This window comes from Leptonychotes weddellii, chromosome 1 (genome assembly GCF_054177405.1).
Source record: "Leptonychotes weddellii isolate Sample4059 chromosome 1, ASM5417740v2, whole genome shotgun sequence".
In the NCBI taxonomy this organism is placed as follows: domain Eukaryota; kingdom Metazoa; phylum Chordata; class Mammalia; order Carnivora; family Phocidae; genus Leptonychotes; species Leptonychotes weddellii.
Window position 1 is genome coordinate 80,459,711 of NC_138369.1, and position 23,366 is coordinate 80,483,076.

Consider the following 23,366-nt stretch of genomic DNA (forward strand, 5'->3'; position numbering starts at 1 on the left):
TCTGAACGTCTTACCTTCCAGAAAATGGTCGCTTTTCTGTTCATAGAATTTCTGCTGTTCTTTTCTTTGATCTCCGATTGAGTTAGCAGGTGTTCAGAATGATTTGATAGCTATCTAGCTGAATTCCCTGGGACCAGATGAAATTAAGGTCTCCTCCTCCTCCGAGATTTTGGACTCTTCTCCCTGACTAGTACTCTTTTTTTTTTTTTTTTAAGATTTTTATTTATTTTGACAGAGAGAGAGAGACAGTGAGAGAGGGAACACAAGCAGGGGGAGTGGGAGAGGGAGAAGCAGGCTTCCCGCTGAGCAGGGAGCCCCATGCGGAGCTCGATCCCAGGATCCTGGGATCATGACCTGAGCCGAAGGCAGACGCTTAACGACTGAGCCACCCAGGTGCCCCTGTGACTAGTACTCTTAAAGGTAAGGTCACAAAGACAAAGATTGAGAACAGATTGGAGGAGACTAACTAGATATGATAACCAAATGTGGGATCCTGGATTGGTTCCTAGGAAAAAAGAAAGGACGTTAAGGGGAAAACTGGTCACATTTAAATAAAGACTAAAGCTTCATTAATGATAGTGTACCAATGTTAATATCTTAATTTTCATATTATATTATGGTTATGTATACATGGAAAGCTGAAGTAGAGGGTATATGGGAGCTCTCTGTACTATTTTTGCAACTCTTCTCTAAGTCTGAAATTATTTTTTTAAGATTTATTTATTTGAGAGAGAGCTAGAGCACGTGAACGAGTGGGGGGAGGGGCAGAGGGAGAGAATCTTTCAAGCTGACTACCCGCTGAACAGGGAGCCCACTGGGAGGCTCAATGCCATGACCCTGAGATCATGACCCTAGCTGAAACCAAGAGCCAGATGCCCAACCGACTGAGCCACCCAGGTGCCCCTAAGTCTGAAATTATTTAAAAATAAAACTTAACAGGGGAACCTGCGTGGCTCAGTCAGTTAGCATTGGACTCTTGATTTCGGCTCAGGTCATTACCTTGGGGTCCTGGGATCGAGCCCTGCATCAGGCTCTGCGCTCAGTGTGGAGTCAGCTTGAGATTATCCCTCTCCCTCTGCCTCTGCCACTCCCCCCGTGCTCTCTCTCTCTCAAAATAAATACGTAAAATCTTTTAAAAAATAAAATAAGACTTAAGGAACAAAACAAAACCATTTCTCTAGTGATTCTAATGGGCAGCCAAGTTTGAGAATGGCTTCTGGACCCATGTTTCTCAAACTTTAATGTGCATATGAATTACCTGGGGATCTTGTTAAAATGCAGATTCTGGTTCAGTAAGGCATAGGTTGCACCTCAGAGTCTAGATTTCTTTCTTTCTTTTTTTTTTTTTTTTAAGATTTATTTATTTATTTGAGGATGGTGGGAGGGGCAGAGGGAAAGGGAGAGAAGAAGACTCCCTGTTGAGCATGGAGCCCGACTTGGGGGACTGGACGCAGGGCTTGACCTCCCAACCCTGAGATCATGACCTTAGCTGAAATTGAGAGTCTGATGCTTAACTAACTGAGACACCCAAGCACCCTGAGAGTCTGTATTTCTTTTTTTTTTTTTTTTAAAGATTTTATTTATTTGACAGAGAGAGACAGCGAGAGAGGGAACACAAGCAGGGGGAGTGGGAGAGGGAGAAGCAGGCTTCCCGCTGAGCAGGGAGCCTGATGTGGGGCTCGATTCCAGGACCCTGGGATCATGACCTGAGCCGAAGGCAGATGCTTAACGACTGAGCCACCCAGGCGCCCCAAGAGAGTCTGTATTTCTAATAAACTTCTGGGTAATGTGATGCTGCTGATCCAAAGACTGTACTTTAAGACCATGAACTATTCTATCACTTTCCTGAGGCATGAATTTACACACTTTTTGAAGCTGGGGTGTAGGCATCAGTTACTCAAGCAGCAAGTGGTGCCAGCAGCCTGCTTAGCAGCCATGTCCTAGTTCAGCATTGGTCTTTTCTTCTTCTGGTCACATACAAAGTAATTCTCTTGCAATAATTGACGATGTTTGAGGAAGAAATTTGAGCGCATAGTGTCAGTTTATAGTACCAGTATCCTCTATAGTGCAAGCCCCACGTTGTAGGCAGGAAAATGGTTCTCCAAAGATGTGCATGCTCTAATTACTGGAATCTGTGCTATGTCACCTTCCATGGAAAAAGGAATTTTTTTTTAAAGATTTTATTTATTTGACAGAGAGAGACACAACGGGAGAGGGAACACAAGCAGGGGGAGTGGGAGAGGGAGACGCAGGCTTCCCGCTGAGCAGGGAGCCCAGTGCGGGGCTCGATCCCAGGACCCTGGGACCATGACCTGGGCCGAAGGCAGACGCTTAACGACTGAGCCACCCAGGCGCCCCAGAAAAAGGAATTTTATTGAGAGAAGAGAAATAGAGAGCATGAGCTGTGGGGGGGGGGGGGGAAGGGTGGGGCAGGGGGAAAGGGAAAAGCAGGCCCCACTGAGCAGGGAGCCTGACGCAGGACTCGATCCCAGGACCCTGGGATCATGACCTGAGCCAAAGGCAGACACTTAACCGACTGAGCCACCCAGGTGCCCCTGGAAAGAGGAATTTTAAAGATGTGACTAATATTAAGTATGGGATCTTGAGATGGGGAGATTATCCTGGATTATCAGGGTGGGCCCAATCTAATACATGGGTCCTTAAAAACTGAGAACCTTTTCTGGATGCAGTGAGAGAGAGATGGGAAGACAGAAGAGAAGGCAGGAGAAATTTGAAGCATGAAAGGGACTCAATCAGCCATTGTTGACTTTGAAGATGGAGGACGGGGGCCTTGAGCAGGAATGTAGGCGGCCTCTAGAAGCTGGAATGTCAAAGAAACAGATTCTCCCCCAGAGCTTCTAGAAGAAATGCAGTCCTGCCAACTCACAGGCCCCTGGAGACCTGTGTCAGACTTCTGACCTACAGAACTGTAATATAATAAATCTGTGTTGTTTTACAAGATGCTAAATTTGTGGTAATTTGTTACAACAGCAGTAGAACACTTAATAAGCTGCAAGAGAGAGAGATCAGCATTGTAAATGAAGCTCTGTGCAAAATATGTTGCTTAGTTTTGCCTGCACTGAATCTTAATAGGTCACTGTCACCAGGCTCAAGTCCCTGTTGGAAACACCCAAAGGAGCTCCACCCAATGATCTTTCTTAAGATACTTGAGTCAGACTGCTAGAATGAGAAAAGTACAATGTTCTATAGAAACAAGAGCACAAATATTTACAAGGAACCAAAAGATTATACAGAGGGTTCCAGCATCTCTCTCCAACTCTGGTGAGAACCCTCATCCAACGTGGCTGAAGATCTAATTCTTTCAGGTTTGTCACCCTCCTTACTGTGGCTAATCTGTCTTTCCTGTTCACACTTGAAGTTTACTCTCCTCTTTCCCCTTGACTATACAGTTGAGCCTTGAACAACACACCAATCCTGGTGCAATAAAAAATCCATTATAACTTTTTTTTTAGATTTTTAAAAAAGATTTTATTTATTTATTTTAGAGAGAGAGCGCATGAGCAAAGGTAGGAGCAGAGAGAGAGAGATTGAGAGAGAGAGAAGCAGACTCCCTGCTGAGCATGGAGCCCCACTTGGGGCTTGATCTCACCACCCTGAGATCATGACCTAAGCCAGAATCAAGAGTCAGATGCTTAACCAATGAGCCACCCAGGTGCCCTCCCATATAGCTTTTGAATTCTCCAAAACTTAATTACTAATAGGCTGCTATTGACCAGAAGTCTTACCAAGTCTTATCATAAACCATTGATTAACACATATTTTGAATGCTATATGTATTATATCCTCTATTCTATAATGAAGTAAACTAGAAAAAAGAAAATGTCATTAAGAAAGTCATAAGAGAGAATACATTATAGTATTGTACTGTATTTATCAAAAGAGATCTGTGTATAAGTGGACCTGCGATCCCAGGACCCTGAGATCATGACCTGAGCTGAAGGTAGATGCTTAACCAACTGAGCCACCCAGGTGCCTCAAGAAGCAGCAGTTTTCATTTTGATACAGGAATGACACTAAGTATTTTGCCCGTAATCAAGTTAGATTTGGAAATTCACAAGTAGAAGAGAGTAACACGAGTGCAAATTATTGCATTAACATAATGGGGCCACCTGAAAGTTGGAACATCTTTTGCTGTTTTCCTGCCTGGGCGCCCCCCATGAAGAAAGACATACCCAGTAATTCAACCTCAGGGTGTGTTGCTTAAATCCTTGAGTGCCCTAATCATCAGGTCACTCTCCCTAAACAGGTCACCCTCACTGATTTAATTGACTGGATCTAATTGTAGAACTTTATGTTTTTCCTAGGTACATTTCATATTGAGTTTATCCCATCATGATCTTTTAAAATATATCCTGTCATTCAGATAATCATAATTAATAGTATTTTTTTAGGTGTGATGACTTCATAGTTGTATTTTTTAATTGAAAATTTGTTGAGGAAAATCTAGATTCATATGAAATTATAAGAAATAATACAGGGAGCCCAGGTTCCCCCAGTGGTATTTTGCAAAATGATAGCACAGTATCACAACCAGGATTTTGACATCATTGATATAATCCCATCTTATTCTGATTTCTCCAGTTTGACTTGTACTCATTTGTGTATATAGCTTTGTGTATTTACCACCACAGTTAACATACTGAACTTTTCCAACATCACAATGATACCTTCTGTTGCCTTTTATAACTATACCCACCTCCCTCTTACCGCTTTCCCTTCCCCACTGTTACTAACCCCTGGTAACCACTAATCTATTCTCAATTTCTAAAATTTTATCATTTCAAAAATGTTATATAAATAGAATCATATAGTATGTAACTTTTGGGATTAGCTTTTTTCATTCAGCAAAATTCCTTGGAGATTCCCTAAGTTGTTTTGTGTATCATTAGTTTGTTCCTTTTTATTGCTGAATAGTATTCCATGGATGGATATACTATAGTTTGTTTAACTGTTTAGCTCTTGAAGGACGTATGAGCTAATTCCAGTTTGTCTATGGACATTTATGTGCAGATCTTTTGTGATATAAGTTTTCATTTCTTTGGAATAAATGCCCAAGAGTGAAATTGCTGGGTTATATAGTAATCACAAGTTTAGTTTTATGAGAAACTGCTAACATATTTTCCAGAGTGGCTAATACCATTTTACATTCCTACCAGCAATGTGTAAGTGATCCAGTTTCTCTGCATTCTCACCAGGCTTTTTTTTTTTTTTAATTTTAGCCATTCTGATAGCTGTGTAGTGCTATTTTATTGTGGTTTTAATTTGCATTTTCCTAATAGCTAAGGATGTTGAACATCTGTTCATGTACTTTTTTGCCATCTGTATGTACTCTTCAGTGGAATGTCTCTTCATGTCTTTTGCCCATTTTCTAATTATTATTTGCTTTTATACTATTGAATTTTGAGAGTTCTTTATATGTTCTAGACATGAGTCCTTTGTGAGCTACGTAGCTTGCAAAGATTTTCTCCCACTCTGTAGCCTCTCTTCTCATTCTTTTAATAGGTTCTTTTGCAGAGCAAAGGGTTTTAATTTTGATAATGTTAGATTATAAATTTTTCCTTTTATGAATCTTGCTTTTGGTATCAACTCTGCTTGGCCCTGAAAATTTTCTTAATGTTTTTTCTTAAAAGTTTTAGAGTTTTACATTTTACATTAAGTCTATGATCCATTTTGAGTTCATTTTTAAATAAGGTGTGGAATTTAGGCTGGGATTTATTAGAATTATTATTTGTCTTACAGATGTCGTATTGATCTAGTACTGTTTGTTGAAAAGGCTATCCTTCTTCTACTGAATTACTTTTGTACCTTTGCCAAAAATCATTTGAGCATATTTATGTAGGTCTATTTCTGGGACCTCTATTGTGTTTCATTGATCTAAGTGTCTATTTTTTTTTTTTCCAAACCATAATAGTCTCAATTACTGTAAGTCTTGAAATTGGGTAGATTTATTCCTCTCATTTTATTATTTTTCAAAATTGTCTTAATTATTCTAGTTCCTTTACCTCTTATGTATTTTAGAAAAAACTTGTCTATATCTACAAAAACCCTTGATGGATTTCGATAGGAATTACATTAAACCTGTATATCAATTTGGGGGAAATTACCGTTTTAATTATGTTGAATTGTCCCATCCATCAACACAGTATGTCTCTCCATTTATTTAGATTTTCTTTGAAATCTTTCACCAGCATTGTGGAGTTTTTTCCATACAAATCCTAGATATGTTTTGCTAGGTTTATACCTAAGTATTTCTTTTTCTTTCTTTTTTTTTTTTTTTTGAGTGATTGTCAATAGTATTTCTAACTTTGGTGTATAAGTGTTCATTGTTAATATGTAGAAGTACAATTAATTTTTTGTTTATCTTGTATCCTATGAATTTGCTGAACTCACTTATTAGTTTTAGGAAGTTTTTGTTTTGTCTTGTTTTTTGTAGATTACATGGGGTTTTCTTTCTTTTTCTTTCTTTCTCTCTTTCTTTCTTTCTGCTTTTATTTATTTTTATTTTTTATTTTTTTAGATTTTATTTATTTATTTGAGAGAGAGAGAATGAGAGACAGAGAGCATGAGAGGGAGGAGGGTCAGAGGGAGAAGCAGACTCCCTGCTGAGCAGGGAGCCCGATGCGGGACTCGATCCCAGGACTCCAGGATCATGACCTGAGCCGAAGGCAGTTGCTTAACTAACTGAGCCACCCAGGCACCCCTGTGCTTTTATTTTTTTTAAGTATTCCTAACACCCAATGTGGGGCTCAAACTCACAATCCTGAGATCCAAAGTTGCATGATCTACTGACTGAGCCAGCCAGGTACCCCAATTCCCTGGGATTTTCTATATAGCCTATCATGTTACTGCAGACAGGAGGAGTTTCATTGCTTCATTTCCAATCTGTAAAGCCTTTTACATCTTTTGTTTGCCTTATGGCGGTTGCTACAACTTTCAGTACTATGTTGAATAAAAGTGGTGAGAGTAAACATCCTTACCTTGTTCCTGATTTTAGGGGGAAAGCGTTTAGTCTTTCGCCATTAAGTAAGATACAAGCTGTAGGTTTTTTATAGATGGTCTTTATCAAATTGAGATAACTCCCTGCTGTTCTTAACTTGAAGAGAGATGTTTTCTTTTTTACATCACGAATGAGTGTTAGATTTTATTGACTGTATGATTTTTCTTCTTTAGTTTATTGATATGGTGGATTACATTAATTGATTTTCAAATGTTGAACTAACCTTGCATACCTGGAATAAATCCCACTTGGTCATGGTGTATGATCTTTTTTATACGTTATTGAATTTGTATTGCTGGTATTTTGTTGAAGATTTTTGCATCTAAGTGCATGAGATACATTGTTCTGTTGGGTTTTGTTTTTGTTTTTAAAAACACACACTATCTTTGTCTGATTATGGTTTCAGGGTAATGCTAGCTTCATAAAATAAGTTGGAAAGTTTTTCTCTTCTGTTTTTTTTAAGAGGTTGTATAAAATTGGTGTTTATTTATTTATTTATTTTTTAATAATTGGTGGCATTCTCCAGTGAAAGCATCTGGGCCTGGAGATTTAATTTTTGAGAGTTTAAAAATCACTAATTATAGTTGTACATTGACATAGCTCTATAATACCCATATATCTGACTAGAGAAATGTGTTGTATACTTTACCAGAGGAAGGATGTTGGAGAGGACCATGCTCCACCCTCCTGTGCCATCCCACTGCAGCTGGCTCTTTTCCTTTTCATCCCTTGGGTGATTGCAAAGTTGAGTGGGGAGGGTAGAAAGCCTCCCTATGGGTACCCCAGGTGTTTCCTTGCAGGGCAGGCTATGGATGCTGTGACTGAGATGGAGGTGTATCACCAGGGTCCTACATCAGAGAAGCAAGGGCATCAGGCGGGATGTCCCCAGCAGCTCCCCATCCCCTCGTGGTCACAGGGCTTGATAACGAACAACAGGTGCCAATCTGGAGACAGGCACAGAGATGAAAAGACCCCGGGTGAGGGCCCCCATTCCTCCCACACTGTTATCGATGTTATCACTGCAGTTGTAACAGCAAAGGGAGGCAGGTGTTAGGCATTAAAAGAGAAGTGTGTAAAAGTGGGAGGAGAAGGGCCATAACAGAAGATCCAGACTGCACCCTGGGCTGCATGCAAGGATGGACCCCAGGACTGCCCACCTCCTTAGGAGTGCAGGTTCATTTCCACAGGTCTCTTTGATTCTGCGTGAAAACTGCAGACCCACTCTGGGCACACTCTGGGCACACCACACACACCTGTGTGAGGAGATGTGTGGGTCCCACCTGGCTTAGGGTCCTGCGGTCTGCCTGGTGGAGTCTCTGATCTGGCTTGGTGCCCTTCTGGATTGGACTCCTTCCACAGCAGACCTGAACCTGCACTTCCCAGCTGGCAGCTGATGCCCCATTTGGCTTCTTGGGGGATGTGAAGGGATGTGTTTTCGTCCCCGAGGATGGCAGTAGCGGAGAAGGAGGTAATGAGAAAGTGGCAGGAGCCTGCATTGGTTTGGTCACATGGTTAGTAAGTGGCAGAGCCAAGGCCTGCATCTAGGTGGATCTGACATAGAAGTTGTAAATAATGTGCTTCAGTTTTCTCATTTGTACAATGGAGAAACCAATGGTCCTTACCTCCCCATATGATCATGAAGATTAAATGAGATAATCATGTAACAATCTACCATGTGGCCTAGATAGAACATAGTAAGTACTCATAATATTAGTCATTATTATTATTAATGTTAATATGCCATTTATCACCAAAGGCAGAATTACAATGACGATAGCAAAAATTTAGCATCAACATAAGTATGATGAAATTAGAATTGTTTCTCGTTCATTAACATGTGAGGCCTTTCATTAGAAACTAATTTGAAGCTGTGACATTCCTCTGATACGAACCCACATATCAGCCTGTCTAAATGCCTCAAACCCAGATGGAGTGACCGTCCTGCCTGCCCCTCAGAACCTCTCTGTACAATCAACCAACATGAAGCATCTCTTGACGTGGAGCCCAGTGACTGTGCCTGGAGAAATAATATACTATTTTGTCGAGTACCAGGGGTGAGTTTTTTTGCTTCTAATTTTTCTCCCTTTAAAGAGTAGTTGATTCCTGGAGGTACAGTCCTCATTCCAGAGCTCAAGGAGACTTTGTGAGCCCAGAGATAGGTTATTTCCCATGAACTGTCTCCTCCTCTGCATGGGCATTAGGACAGTTGAAGAAGCAAGGAAAATTGTCCTGTGGATTTGACCATGAACTCTCTGGGAATATAAGTGTGTATAAACACATTTTGGTAGAGCTTCTTTTCAACAGTGAGCCAACTGTCCAATGCTAAAGACAATCTTAAGAAATGAGTTTGACTCTGACTTGAGGTGGATAAATCATTGGAGATGCAGATCCTTTGGAAGTGGGAGGAGACCTCAGTTTTCTTGACTTAGAGCATGCCCGTAGGAACCAAAATGAATCATGACCCTAAAGGTCAGCTGGACCTGGGGCCAAGCAGGACTCTGCTCTTCTCCAGGTGTCCAGGCTCTGAGAGCTGTTGAGGAGGGACAGGGACACAGAAGGCGCTCAATCTGTTTCATGAACAGTAAATACAAACTGAGCACTTATGTGTGTAGACATTCCTCTAGACTCAGGGGTACAGTTGACAAGGTTTCTAGATATGGGGAGCTTACATTTAGAAGAGGAGACAGACAGTAAAAGGGTAAAGAAATATATACACTAGATCTGCACTGTCCAGTGTGGTAGCACTAGACACAGAGAGCTATTTAAATTTAAATTTATTAAAATTACATTAAATTAAAGTGTCTGTTTTTCAGTCATACCAGTCACATTTCAAATTCTTGATAGCCACACGTGGCTAGTGACTACCATAGTGAACAACACTGATATAGAACGTGTTCTATTGGGCAGCACTGCTCGAGGTGGCCTCAGATAGTATTCCGTGCTAGAGGAAGCTAAAAGACTGATGCAATAGAGAGTCGACTCTGAGGCTCCTTTTAATTAGGTTCAGGTGTGATGAGCACTGGATGTTATACTGAACTAATGAATCATTGAACATTATATCAAAAACTAATGATGTACTATACCTTGGCTAATTGAATTTAAATTAAAAAAATTAGGTGGTCAGGGAAGGTAGGAGATGATGTTTTCTGAGGAGGTGATGTTTAAGCTGGTATCTGAAGGACAGGAGGAGCCAACCAACGAACAGCAGGGATGGAACATTTGAGACAGTGAACAGGCAGTCAAAGGTCCTACAGTAACAAGAGCTCGGCATGTGGGAGGAATGGCAAGGAGGCCAGTGTAGAGGGAGCATCATGTTTAGGGGCAGAGTGAGAGAGAAGGCCAGAGAGTCTTCCAGGCCACAGGAAAGAGTTTGGATTCCATTTTGAGTGCTTTGGAAGCCATTAAGGAGAGAAATGTCACGGTCTGTTGAGTCATGAATGGTTTGAAGAATGGCAGGAGTCGAAGCTGGAAGATCAGTCAGGAGACCTTAGCAAGGCCAGGGATGACAGCAGCTGAGATTGAGGGGGTGCTGCAGAGATGGAGAAGCCAGGACAGACTGGGGTTTACGCCTACGTTTCCCTTGTTTGGTGATAAAAGGACTAAGAAAGAATGGATGCTTGGTGAGGGATGAGAGTGGAGGAACTGGAGTGTGGAGCAAATGCTTGCTTTGCTGACCCATAAAAAGTAGGTGAATGAAGCAGTTACTTGCACCTGTCATTGAGCCTGGGTAAAAGGGGCTGGTGTGACGCTGTGCCCTGCTTTCTTGGCCAGAGAGTATGAGAGCCTGTACATGAGCCACATCTGGATCCCCAGCAGCTGGTGCTCACCCACTGAAGGTCCTGAGTGTGACATCACCGATGACATCACTGCCACTGTGCCGTACAAGCTCCGTGTCAGGGCCACCCTGGGCTCACAGACCTCAGCCTGGAGCACCCTGCAGCATCCCTTTAACCGAAACTCAAGTAAGGCGCTTCTCTTCTTACTCTCCCACTCCCATTGGCCTCATCTTCAGGAACCAAATTCACTGAGACTGTCAGGATTCTTGTTAGCCTCAAATTGGCCTTGCAAAGCCAGAGTACCATGAACACACACAGTCCTAATGGGTCCATTTAAAAAATTACCAACTTCTTCCCACACACCCTCTCATTTTGAAAGAGACTTTGGAAGTCATTCCTGACTGTCTCTGTCGGGGTCTGCAGGTGGTGGGGAACACGGAAAGAAAGCTGTTCTGAAGTGGGGAGGTAGAGTTAGCACTGCTTCTTCCTACCTTGATCGTGCCTCAGTACGTCTTACATTGCCTCCCATCTGGTGCCTCCTTAACCTTGTCTTTGTTGCCTGTGTGAACAGCTTCTTTGTGCAATAGGATCTATACATTTATCAAACTCACCAGAAACCGTCACTGGGAAATGAATAACTTTTCTACAGTAATAGTACCTGGAGAATGAGTGAGAAAAAACTATGGGAAGAATCCAGATGCGTGGCCAAATATGGCAAGAGTGCAACTAATGGCCAGTGTATAAAAGGGTGTGTTTGTTTGGGGAACAGCAGGAGCAAGGGCTGGTCACGTGGTGAAGGGCTTTGACATGAAACTTATCAAAATCAGTAGAGGGGAGTCATGGAAGAAGAGGGGGTTTAGGCCAGGTCTGTTTTCTACACCAATCTCTCTGAATGAGGTGTGGAAAGTGAAGTAGGTAGGAGGAAATATATACACTAGATCTGTATATAGTGGACAAGTCTGCAGGGCAGGGGAAGAGTGAGGAGGGCATTGTCATTCCAGCTGAGCCAAGGCTGGTCCTGATCCTAGAAGTGAGGGACAGGACAGGAAGGAGAGGACACATTCGAGAGACATGGCTGAGTTAGAAAGGACAGAGCTTGGGAACCAGTTACTGGGAGATGGAGTGGGGAGAGACGATGATGCTGTCCAGCTTCCAGTTGTGGTTGGTGAGAACATCATCCAAGACAGAAAACCTAGGAGGAATAGGAGACACTCCTGGCCTTGGGCTCTTTGAGATCGAGGCTACTACAAGATAGATGCCACAGATGTCTGATTGGCAGCTAGAAATCAGGCCCTGGGGCTCAGGCAGGCCAAGATCAGATACAACACAAAATTAATAGCTAAAGGCTTGGGAACAGATGACATTGTCCAGGGAGAAGATATGAGGACAAAGAGAACCCAGGACAGGATCCTGGGAAACCTCGGGGCTTAAAAAGTGAATGGAGGGAATGGCAGGTAGCATCATGGAGGGAAGAAGGGCTGCTGATAGGTCTGAAGGAGGGCCCCAAATGGGTCTTTGGAAAATGGCTTCATGGAATATTAGGGATGGCGGTGGGGCTGCTAGGTGGAGGATTGAGTGGAGGGGGCAAGGAGAAGGTAGCTCCTCCTCTGAGAGGCACAGGCAATAATGTGACCAGGTTGGAGCTGGGGGAAAGGCAAGGGAAAAGGCCTTTGGTGATCTCTGTTTTCTTGATGTAGCTGAAGATCCTCTGCTGTGAGTGAGGACAAAGAAAGTTTTGGGGCAGCATCTATTGTAATAGGATGAGTCAAACGTTACTGAGGAGTATATAAGATTGGGTAGAAATCAGGAGGATTCAGCAGGTCAGGGAGCCCAAGCTGGAAGGGGCTGAGGAAGGTGAAGACAGATTTGAAGGGGCAGTTGGCCCTCTTGAGTCAGACAGGTATAATTCAAATCCCAGCTCAGCCACTCGATAGCTGACTCGCTGCCTCCTCACCTGTAGGTAGGGCCTCGCTGGGTGGTTTTGGGGACTATATAAGGTGAGATGTGTAAATGTTCAGGGCAGTGCTGTCCTATCATAGCACTCAGCTATTGGTGAGTGTTCTATTATTATTGCCCAACGGATGCTTGGAGCCGAGAGCCAGAGAGCAGAGGAAGGAAGAGGTGGGGGCAGAGTGGGACCACCAGAATGGGATACCGATAGGAATTTTGGTGCAAAATGTGGGTTTCTCTGCCCAGGCCTCTCTCCCCAGTCACTGAGAGGATACAGCAGAGGCAGTGGGATCCCAGTGCAAGGCACTGGGGGAGGCTGAGGGGCACTGGAGGGTGCAGTGCCCAGGCAGCACCCAGCACCACCTCTCTTCAGCTCCTAGGAGCCTGGGTCTCTAGTCAAGACCATTGCTGGGAACTGGCAGCTATTGTTGGAAAGGAAGGTACAGGTCAGATGGAGCTAAAGTGCTTGTAAAACTACATGGGCAGGGGCGTGCAGTAATAACTCGTGCCTGAGAAGACCAGTATAAACAGGGTCTTACTGCAGGAGAAGCTGAGGAACAGGAAGGAGCCTCTGGATCTGCACCAGAAGGTAGAAGATGTCATCCTATGTGATCCCTGTGCAGGCAGAGTTAGCTACGGAGTGAGGATGGAGTCCTGACTCCTACAGGGGCATTACATCTGTTCTTTTGTCTTTGAAAAAGGCCACCCCAACTTCTCTGCAGGCATGTGAAAAATCTTGTTTTAAGGCTCTTCTGAAAAGGCTCTCCTCTTCAGGGGAAGCCTTGTTGAGAGCAGAGATTCTTCACCTTGATTACACATTCCCCAGTTACAGCAGAGCTTTAGAACCACCTGTCTGGGGCCCATCCCCAGGGAGTCTAATTTAAATGATCTGTGTGCATTCTGTTACTGGGAGTTTACAATTTCCTCAGGTTGTTCTCATATATAGCTGGATTTGAGATCCACTCCTATGGAGGCTAAATACCCCCAGACAGCAGAGTCTACAAGTGTGGGAAGATATGGGCTCAAATTCTGGCTGTTCACTGTGTGACTCTGGGCAAGTCACATAACTTCTCTGAGGCTCAGTTACATCATCTGAACAACAGGAATAGTGTGTGCCTTCCCAAGCCTGCTGGATGGATGAAATAAGTATGTAGAGTCACAGGACAGAGGTTCCTGCCACAATGCCATCAGAAATTTTCCTCTGAACTGAAATGATGTTAGACCCTTTTCTCTAATTCTACTCTCAATAAATTTGGAGAAGAGAGGATCCAGTTTTAATCATGTTTACTTAAAACTGAAGCTTCTGAACTGAACTGGTTATGTTTTGCACAGTTGGTCTCTGACTTCCCCAGTTCTCCTGTCTCCTATCCAGGCAGCTCTTCAAATGCCAGGAAATGCTCTGCTCTCCAAAAACTCCCCCCAGGAACTGCTTTTCCTCTAAATTCCCCCCTGACCCCAGTGCAGGGGGATTTAACCCAGAACACACCCCACTGCACTTCCCAAGCCAAGGTCAACCATTGGGGTAGCCCTTCTGGTCCCGCAGTGCTTAGATCTGACAGGCCAGTATGGATCCGTCATCAGTAGCCAGGGACTGGAGGCTGCCTGTGTGTGCCCTTCTGTTCTTGGTCTGCTGATGGGAAAGAATCCACAGCGGCTGCTGGCCTCCCTGTTTGGGATCCAACAATGTGAAATATGGGTGTTTATGCTTAAGCTGTAATTTCTAGAGTTGATTATTGGAATTTGTAAAGCCTTCTGACTTTCTAACATCCCCCTTAGAAATATGAAGTGAAGAATTCTTGGGCTGAGAATAGAATGGCCCACCCATCCACAGGCTGCTGATTTCCTAATGCTTGAAAGTCATCAGCAGCTAGTATATATTACTGATCTCTTTGAGCTACAGAGATACACATGTCCCTGCAGGTAATGTTCATTCCTAAGGGGCAAAGAAAGGACCCAACTGTTCAATATAGACCTCAGCTCATGCAGGTGTTTGGCAAGCATTAAGAAATAGCATCTGCTCACTTAGATGGGTCAGGGTGAGGAACGGTTTCTGCCAAAAAAGTAAAAAGAGGAGCACGGGTTATAAAATTTTAAAACAGAAAGAGATGTTTACCTGAGTATTCAGTCACTTTTCTTGAGTATGTGTGCCTCCTGAAGAAGGAGCAGAAGACTTTACTATGGTCAAGGAGAGGAGTGAAAAAAGAGAATTGTATTTTAAGTCTTTGTCACTTAAAAAAAATTTGCTCATCATTCAAAAAGCATTTACTGAGTACCTGCTAAATACAAGAGAGTATTGGTATACAGTATCCCCCTTATTTGCAGAGGATACATTCTAAGACCCCCAGTGGATGCCTGAAATTGAGAAGAGTATCAAATCCTATATATACTATGCTTTTTCCTGTACATACATACTTAGGATAAAGTCGAATTTATAAATTAGTCCCAGTAAGAGATTAACAACAATAATAAGAGAAGAACAATTATAACAATTACACTGTAATAAAAGTTATGTGAATGTGGTCTCCTGTCTCAAAGTTATCTTATTGTGCTGGATTGGCCCTCCTCCTTCTTGTGATAATGTGAGATGCTAAAATGCCTAGGGGAGGAGGGAAGGGAATGACGCAGGCACTGTGTATTGACCTTCTGAGCATATATCAGAAGGAGGACCATGGGCTTCCCTCCGGATCACAGGTAACTGAAACCCCAGCAAGCGAGATCTCAGATAAGGGGGATGATGGTATGGCTTCTGCATGCTGGGGAGTTCCATCCACACCCCGCCCCCTTCCTTACAACCCCAGCATGTTTCTATTGATGACTGGTTCTGGTCTTTCAGGACAGAAACCAGCCCTGTCTGGAACTGGCTTTGATTCTCCCCTTGTCTTGCCAACAGCCGCCCTCACACCGCCTGTGATGGAGGTCACCAAGGATGGCTTCCACCTGGTTATTAAGCTGGAAGACCTGGGGCCCCAGTTTGAGTTCCTTGTGGCTTACTGGAGGAGGGAGCCTGGTGCCAAGGTGAGACTTCCAGCCTTGGCCTTGGAGTCAGGCCTCAGGGAAGGAGACACAGACCTCTGAGAGGTGGGTGAGGAAAGCTGTCCCCTGAAGTGCTCGCTATCTAGGGGTGGCCTGAGCACGAGCAGGCCTGGGTGCGGGGGGTGGGAAAGGAGAGATGTGAGTACACTGACAATCCTAGAGCCTCCTCTTCAAAGAATTGTGTGGGTCCACCGCAGGCTCAGGTCAGACTTGCTGAAGTATGGGGGTTGCCTCTTTGCCCTAAACTCAAACATAGTACGATTTACAGTACCTCTCAGTGCATTTCTTCTCCCTCCTCAGCCTGGCTTCTCAGCCATTCTCCCTGGCAGGTTTAGGTGGAGCAGACCAGGGTGTTCCAGGTCATCTAGATGATTTCAAAAGTGTATGAGACTGGCACAAGCCTCTCGAGGGTGTGTATCTGGGTAGGGTGCAGAAGTCAGGGCAGAGAGCCAGGAGCTGGCTTGTGAATAAACCTGTCTGATTATCAGCTAATTGGCCACCCAGAATGCCTAGGTGGGGCACTGCCCATCCTCCTGTGGGATAGTTGGCTGCCGACTGGGTTGGGTGGGATGTCCGCACTCCCAGAGTGATTGGCCAAACAAACAGAAGGGCTAGAGCTTGAGCAGGAACTGAGGGATAGTCAGACCTGCTGGACACCCTGTCCGGGATGATTTGCAAAGGCTATTCCTGCCAGCACAAGGAAAACGGGCTTTATTATAAGTCTGGATAGGATGCAGTAAGGGGCTTTCACGGAATCTGTGAACAGAGCTGGCCTAGGCTACCCCTGACCTCATAGCAGTATCTGGGGTGCAAAGCACATGTCCTCCCACCTACTCGACAGGGATGATCCCCTGAAAGGTGATACGTGTAGGTGGGGCAAGCAATAACAATGGTTTCCGGTACTTATTCCTGCTGGGTCAGGGCCCAGCGGTAGGACAGGACATTGCCAGCCAGGCAGATGGAGTAGTATGGGGGACAGATCGGGACCTGGGCAGGAGGAGGCATGCAGCCCCCTCAGATTCTTTGGGATGGAGCCCACTCCTCAGCCTCGGTAACAGGCAGGGCCAGGGCCGGGAGAGGAGCATGTACCCTGAGTCACGGGGGCTCGGCCCAGATAAGCCTCCACAGGTTCAAACGTGGAGCCCAGGCTTCCGTGGGCGGGTGGAGATGGAGGGGAATACAGATGGATGGACAGGTGGGTAGATGGATGAACGCGGGAGCAGACATAGCCCGCCAGCTCCACTGCTCCTATGCACCACTGAGGCAGCACTGGCCATGCCAAGCCCCCGGCTCATCAGGTCTCTGACCTTCAGGTGTTTGCACAAATGTGACCCTATGAGAGAGGACTTCCCTAGCCACTCTGCTGAGTGCCTCCTCCTCTTCCTACCTCCTTGCCCTGCTTCCTTTTGTTTCACAGCCCCATCACCCCCTGACATGTGTCACACATTGTCTGTCGCCCCCCACATCAGCTCCACAAGAACAGGCACTTTTTTTGTTCAGTGCTATATACCTCAGGGCCTATAATAGAAACTGGCATGTAGGAGGTGCTTAATAAATAAATAAATAAGCATGACTGAATAAATGAATGAGAGGGAACATTCTCGATGCATCCCAGAAAGGAAATAGGAAATATCTAGAACTTTCCTTCCTTGGCTCTTCTTGCCCTTTCCTGTTCTGCTCCCCCCAGGCTGTAATTGTTTTCTGGTCTCCTAAAGGAACATGTCAAAGTGGTGAGGAGCAGGGGCATTCCGGTGCACCTGGAAACCATGGAACCAGGGGCTGCATACTGTGTGAAGGTCCAGACGTTCGTGAAGGCCATCAGGAGGCACAGTCCTTTCAGCCAGGCAGAGTGTGTCAAGGTGCAAGGTACGGATGGCCTGCCTGTTCCCTGGAGTCCTGCACAGGCCACAGCCCCTCCTGGTGGATGCTTGGCTGCCTGCTGGGGTCCTTTGGTTCTGAGTTTCCCCTAGGGTTCACTGACCCGCCCCCCAGCCGGGTGGGTGTCTGTGGTGAAAGTGTGATGAAAGTCTGGTTTACCCCGATGGCAACAGCCTGGGAACCAGAGTGGGCTGGAGGTGCCAGAGAAGCAGCCAGGGGTATGAGAGTCAGACCTTGCAAGGAGGCCCCCCGCTCTATGTCACCGCTGCTTTCCGCTGGAAGGGACGTGGTGGAAAGTCTACAGAGTTCTGTTTGACTTAATATTTCTTCTTTCAATTTTTAATATTTACTTATTTATTTGATTTATTTATTTTAGAGAGAGAGAGCATGAGCAGGAGGGGCAGAGGGAGAGGGAAAGAGAATCCTAAGCAGACTCCGCGCTCAGAGCTGAGCCTGACACAGGATCGATCCCAGGACCCCAAGATCATGACCTGAGCTGAAACCAAGAGTCAGACGCTCAACCGACTGAGCCACCCAGGCACCACAGCCCTTGAATTTTTTATAGTCTGAAACCCTACAGTGTTAAAAATTCCTTTGAAAAGAAACAAAACAAAACCCCACATCCCACGATTTTGCTACTCAAATACCACTGACATTTTTGTGTATAACTTTTGCATCTTTAAAGAATTATTATTTAAAAAATTTAGTACTTTCATATGATTCAAAAAATACAAGATACATGTGGAAACTCCTTTCTATTCTTCCCCAATCCTTGCAATTCCAGCACCCCCCCCCATAGGTATTAGCTTCTTGTATATCCTTCTAAAGATTTTTATTTTTATTTTTTTAAAAGATTTTATTTATTTATTTGAGAGAGAACAAGAGAGCACAAGCAGGGGCTGCTGCAGAGGGAGTGGGAGAAGCAGACTCCCTGGGATTTGATGCGGGGCTCAATCCCAGGACCCTGAGATCATGACCTGAGCTGAAGGCAGATGCTTAACTGACTGAGACACCCAGGTGCCCCATCCTTCTAAAGTTTTTTAAATGCATAAGAAATAAATGAGAGAATATATATATTTCCCTTCTTTTTAGCACAAGTGGTACCATATTCTATGCATTGTTCTGGATCTTGTCCTTTTTGCTTTATATATCTTATAGATTTTTCCATATTGATAAAGAACTTTCTCATCCTTCCTTACAACCTCACAGTATATAGTTGTATGGATGGATAACAAATTTAACTAGTCTTTCATTGGTGGGCGTTTCTTTTTTTCCCAATATTTTGCTCTTACAGCCAATGCTTTAATTAATTACCTTGTATATGGATCATTTTGCTGGTGTGTATATATTTGAAGGATAAATTCCTGGAAGTAGAGCTGCCTGGTCAGAGGCATGCACATTTGAATTTGGACCGCTGTTCCCAGACTGCTCTGCAAGGTGGTGTGATTGTTCCATCACCGTCCATGTATAGACACACACTGTAGTCGTGTTGCACACACACTCTGTGCTTGCTTTTTCACAAATATCACATCCATCATATTTCCACATGGATTTTCTGATTACTATTTTATGCTACTTTTAAAAATCATTTAGGCTGGGTGCCTGGGTGGCTCAGTTGGTTAAGCGACTGCCTTCGGCTCAGGTCATGATCCTGGAGTCCCGGGATCAAGTCCCGCATCGGGCTCCCTGCTCAGCGGGGAGTCTGCTTCTCCCTCTGACCCTCCTCCCTCTCATGCTCTCTGTCTCTCATTGTCTCTCTCGCAAATAAATAAAAATCTTAAAAAAAAAAAATTTAAAAAAATAATTTAGGTCAAGTTTGTTAGCAAATTCAAACAACACAGGGGTGCAGCGGGGAGCCTGTTTCTCCTTCTCCCTCTGCCTGCTGCTCCCCCTGCTTGTGCTCTCTATCAAATAAATAAATAAACAAAATCTTAAAAAAATAATTCAAACAACACAGAAGTATGTAAAGTGAGAGGTGCATGTTCTCCATTCTCCCCCACACCTTGCAGGAGGTTTCCTCTGATAGGTTTGACATTTAATCCTTCCGTCGTTGTGTGATACCAATGCTCACAGGCACAGATGGGACTGTACTGTGCTTACCATTCTGCACCTTACTTGTTTTCACTTAGAAGTATATTGGGATCATCTTTTCATATCAGTACATGTGGATCTACCTCATTTTTTAAAGAAGATGCATAATAAGTGAATTTATCGATGTGCCAAAATAGATGTAACCATCCTCCTACTAATAGATATATTCTGTGCTTTCCAGTCTTGCCACTATATCATGCCGTGGTGAACAAATTGGTTTATATCCCAATTCCCATTTTAATAGCTGACTTCCTGAGCTACCGTGCTGATGTCTTATAATATATTAAATCATCTCCTATTTGGGGGTATTTAGATCATTTCTATGTTTTAGGTCATGATGATGATGTTCCTTGATTGATTGATTCATTCATTCAGTGACTACTTATTGAGCATTGACTGTGTGCCAAATGCTGGCCTAGTCACTGGGATGCAGCAGGGAAGTCCTTGCCCTCATAGGAGCTTATCCTCTTGCTGGGGAGACAGGCTACAAACAAGTAAACAAATGAGATAGTTTCACTTGGTGGGACGTGCTATGAACAAAACACACCAGAGCATGCCTGGAGGTGGAGGTATGCCGCTGTGGGTGGACAGAGACTGGTTGGGAGGCTGTTGCCCTAATCCAGATGTTGCTAGGAACTGCTTTATGCATATAATTGTTTCCTTCCTTGAAACTATTTTTTGGAAGCCACTCAGAGGAGTAAATGAAAGGGTGCGAACGTTTGTTTATCTCTTGATGTGTACTGCCGAAGTATTTTCCAAAAGCATTGAGAGAAAGTACAGTGCCCCCGGCCACTATGTGATACCACCATCTTCTCTGCGGCCTCCTTGGCCGTGCGCCCTCAACATGGTGGGTGAGTAGTCTGACCTACATGGACTGCAGGAGTTGCTCCACGTTACATAGAACAGAAAGATGGGGACGTAACCGATCACCCCTTCTGCATCTCCAGATGCTCACACCTGGCACTTTCCGATACATTTACTTGGTAGAATGACCCTGGGCTTTGGAGCCAGCGCTGCCTGTGTGACCTGGGGTAAGTCACATAACAATTAGCAGGGGCTCGATGGATCGCAGTTACCACGTGACTGTTTTCTGAAGTCAGGATTTTCCTCCACAATGTGAGTCAATGCCAAGAGCAAATTGTGAAACACATTTTGTTTTCAGTTACCGCCCAGCTCCCTTCGGTGCTGTTCTCTTCCGGCCCCTCCCCCTCATCCTGCCGGGGCCCTGGCCCTCTGCCTTCCTCCTGGCAGCTGCGCCGAGGTTCATGCTAACACAACCAGTGGCTTAACTCCCTTTCCCTTCCCAAGAACAAGAGTTCAATCTCCCCTGGGGCTTTCTGGAAACAATGCCTTCCTCTGAATTCTAAACAAAAATGGCTTTAATGGTGGTAATTTTAGTCACTAAGGCATATATCAAATCTCAGGATGTTGGCATCTGCCATCTCAGCCGACATGCAGAGCCAGCTCCAGGAAAGTGAGACAGGCCAGGATTGGTGAGTTCATCTTCACTGTTGTCTCCTAAGATTGCCCTCATCTTTTCATCTCTAGGAGAGACCCTCCCCCTGGTGCTGGCCCTGTTTGCGTTTGTTGGCTTCATGCTGATCCTTGTGGTTGTGCCCCTTTCCGTCTGGAAAATGGGGCAGCTGCTCCGGAACTCCTGTTGCCCCGTGGTGGTGCTCCCCGACACCTTGGTAATGGTATTCTTTTTTCCTTTTGGCATGACGCTGACCAGATGCAGTTTGAGCCTTAGTCTGTGGCTTTACAAGCATTTGCATGAAGAGAAGAGAAGAGGATTTATAGAAATTCACTTCTAATCAGTGGGGCTGGGAGAGAACCCCCTTCTCCAGGGAGTGGTGACCGTCCTCAGGCTCCCATCAGGCCACTGATGCTTGCCCTTAGGACCTGGCACAGCCAGGAGAGCAGGTGTGTTACACCAGCCGGGATGCTCGGCATTTCAAGAGTCACGCGCAGCCTTACTCTTCTAGACTGGCCTGCAAGGACTCTTGGTCCCTTGCCATAATTAAAACAGCAGCTACATCCAGTAGTATGTTCCAACCCAACATATTCAATTCATACGCCAAGAGCCTCATTGGTTCCCAGGGCAAAGTGCATTGTGTGAAGCATGAACTGTGGGCACTGGGCCACAGGTTTGAGTCTCCAGTGCAGGTAGGTCCTGTGCCCACCCCAGGGTGGGAGAAAAGCAAAAGCAGGCCTCCAGCAGCTCCCTTTGTTCCATTTTCCTACCTCCTGTGCCCTCTACCCACCCCCAGACCTCAATACATAAAGCAGCACAAAACAAAACTGAGCAAAAACAAACACAAACAAACCCATCCCTGTCACCTCAGGGATTTCTCACAGTTCTCTCCTGGGAAGAGGGAGGTAGCAGTCGGCTTCTCAGAGGCAACTAGACTCAGAACTGCCTGTAGTTCCTTATCAGCCTGGAGTCACGCTGGAAGGAGTCACTCTTGTGATATCCGCATGGCCCTGAGAGTGAGTGCCATGTTCTCGCTGCATGGGGGAGTAATCCTCCCTGTGACCCATTCTCCAGGACACCCCTTCACCTTGTTATCCTAACGTCATTTCTCTGTTTCTTTCCAGCGCTTCTATGTAGTCCTAACTTTAGCCGACGCTAGGGCAGAGTTAAGCACCAGGCATTGTTCTAAGGCTTTACGTACATTGACTCATTTCATTTTTCCTCTTGCATAATTGCTTACCAATGTGCATTTCATCAGCGCCCTGCCAGCCACTCTGAATGATTAAATGGTTCACTGCTAACCATGAAGGCACCATGGTGTGAACACAGCGGGGCAGGGCGGGCCTTTTCCCCTTCAGCAAGAACCCCAGGGCTAAAAATTGCCAGGACCATTAAAGTATGTGTATTCTGCACTTGTTGGAGTAGTGTTTTATAAATATCAGTTGGGTCAAAGTGTTTGATAATCCCGTTCAGATATTTTGGTATGGTTCTATTAGTCATTGTGAGGGAGACAACAAAATCTCCAACTAGGAGTGTGGATGTGTCTGTTTCTACGTTTGTCAACTTTTCCTTCATGTATTTTGATGCTCTGTTTTGGTTGCATACATTGTTGACATGTCTTCTTCAGTAATTGAGTCTTTTATCATCACGAAATGTTCCTCTTTATCTCTGGCAATATTCCTTATCCTGTTATCAATATTGCTCTGCACCGTTTACTGTTTGTGTGGCATATCTTCTTTCCACATCTTTACTCTACACGTATCTGTGTCCTCATATTTAAAGTATGTCTCTTGTAGCAGCATATGTTGGTCTTAAAAATTTTTTTTTAAATAAATCCATTCCAATAATCTCTGCCATTTAATTGGAATGTTTGGTTCATTAACACTTAACCTCGGTCCTCTCACTTTCTAACTTTTGTGTTTGTACCTGTATCTGTCACTGTTTGTGGCACCTCAGACAAGGAACTGTGAAACGCACCCAGTGATGTTACCTCCTACCAAGTGCCAACTTTTGGTTGCTTGCCAGCGACTTAAGGAAGTTAATTTTATATTCTGATCAGTTTTTATTTATTTTATTTATTTTTATTTAAAAAATATTTTCTTGGGGCGCCTGGGTGGCTCAGTTGGTTAGGCGACTGCCTTCGGCT

General features: G+C 44.5%; 1 protein-coding gene across 1 annotated transcript in view; it reads left to right on the forward strand.

Annotated features, from left to right (window-relative positions):
* Positions 1 to 23,366, forward strand: part of IL20RB (interleukin 20 receptor subunit beta) — a 50,527-nt gene that overhangs the window by 22,727 nt on the left and 4,434 nt on the right. Inside the window, exons 2-6 of the mRNA XM_031035168.2 lie at positions 8,946 to 9,072; positions 10,790 to 10,980; positions 15,635 to 15,759; positions 17,493 to 17,643; positions 21,295 to 21,437. Coding sequence (XP_030891028.1) covers positions 8,946 to 9,072; positions 10,790 to 10,980; positions 15,635 to 15,759; positions 17,493 to 17,643; positions 21,295 to 21,437 — 737 coding nt within the window. The remainder of the gene's footprint in view (positions 1 to 8,945; positions 9,073 to 10,789; positions 10,981 to 15,634; positions 15,760 to 17,492; positions 17,644 to 21,294; positions 21,438 to 23,366) is intronic.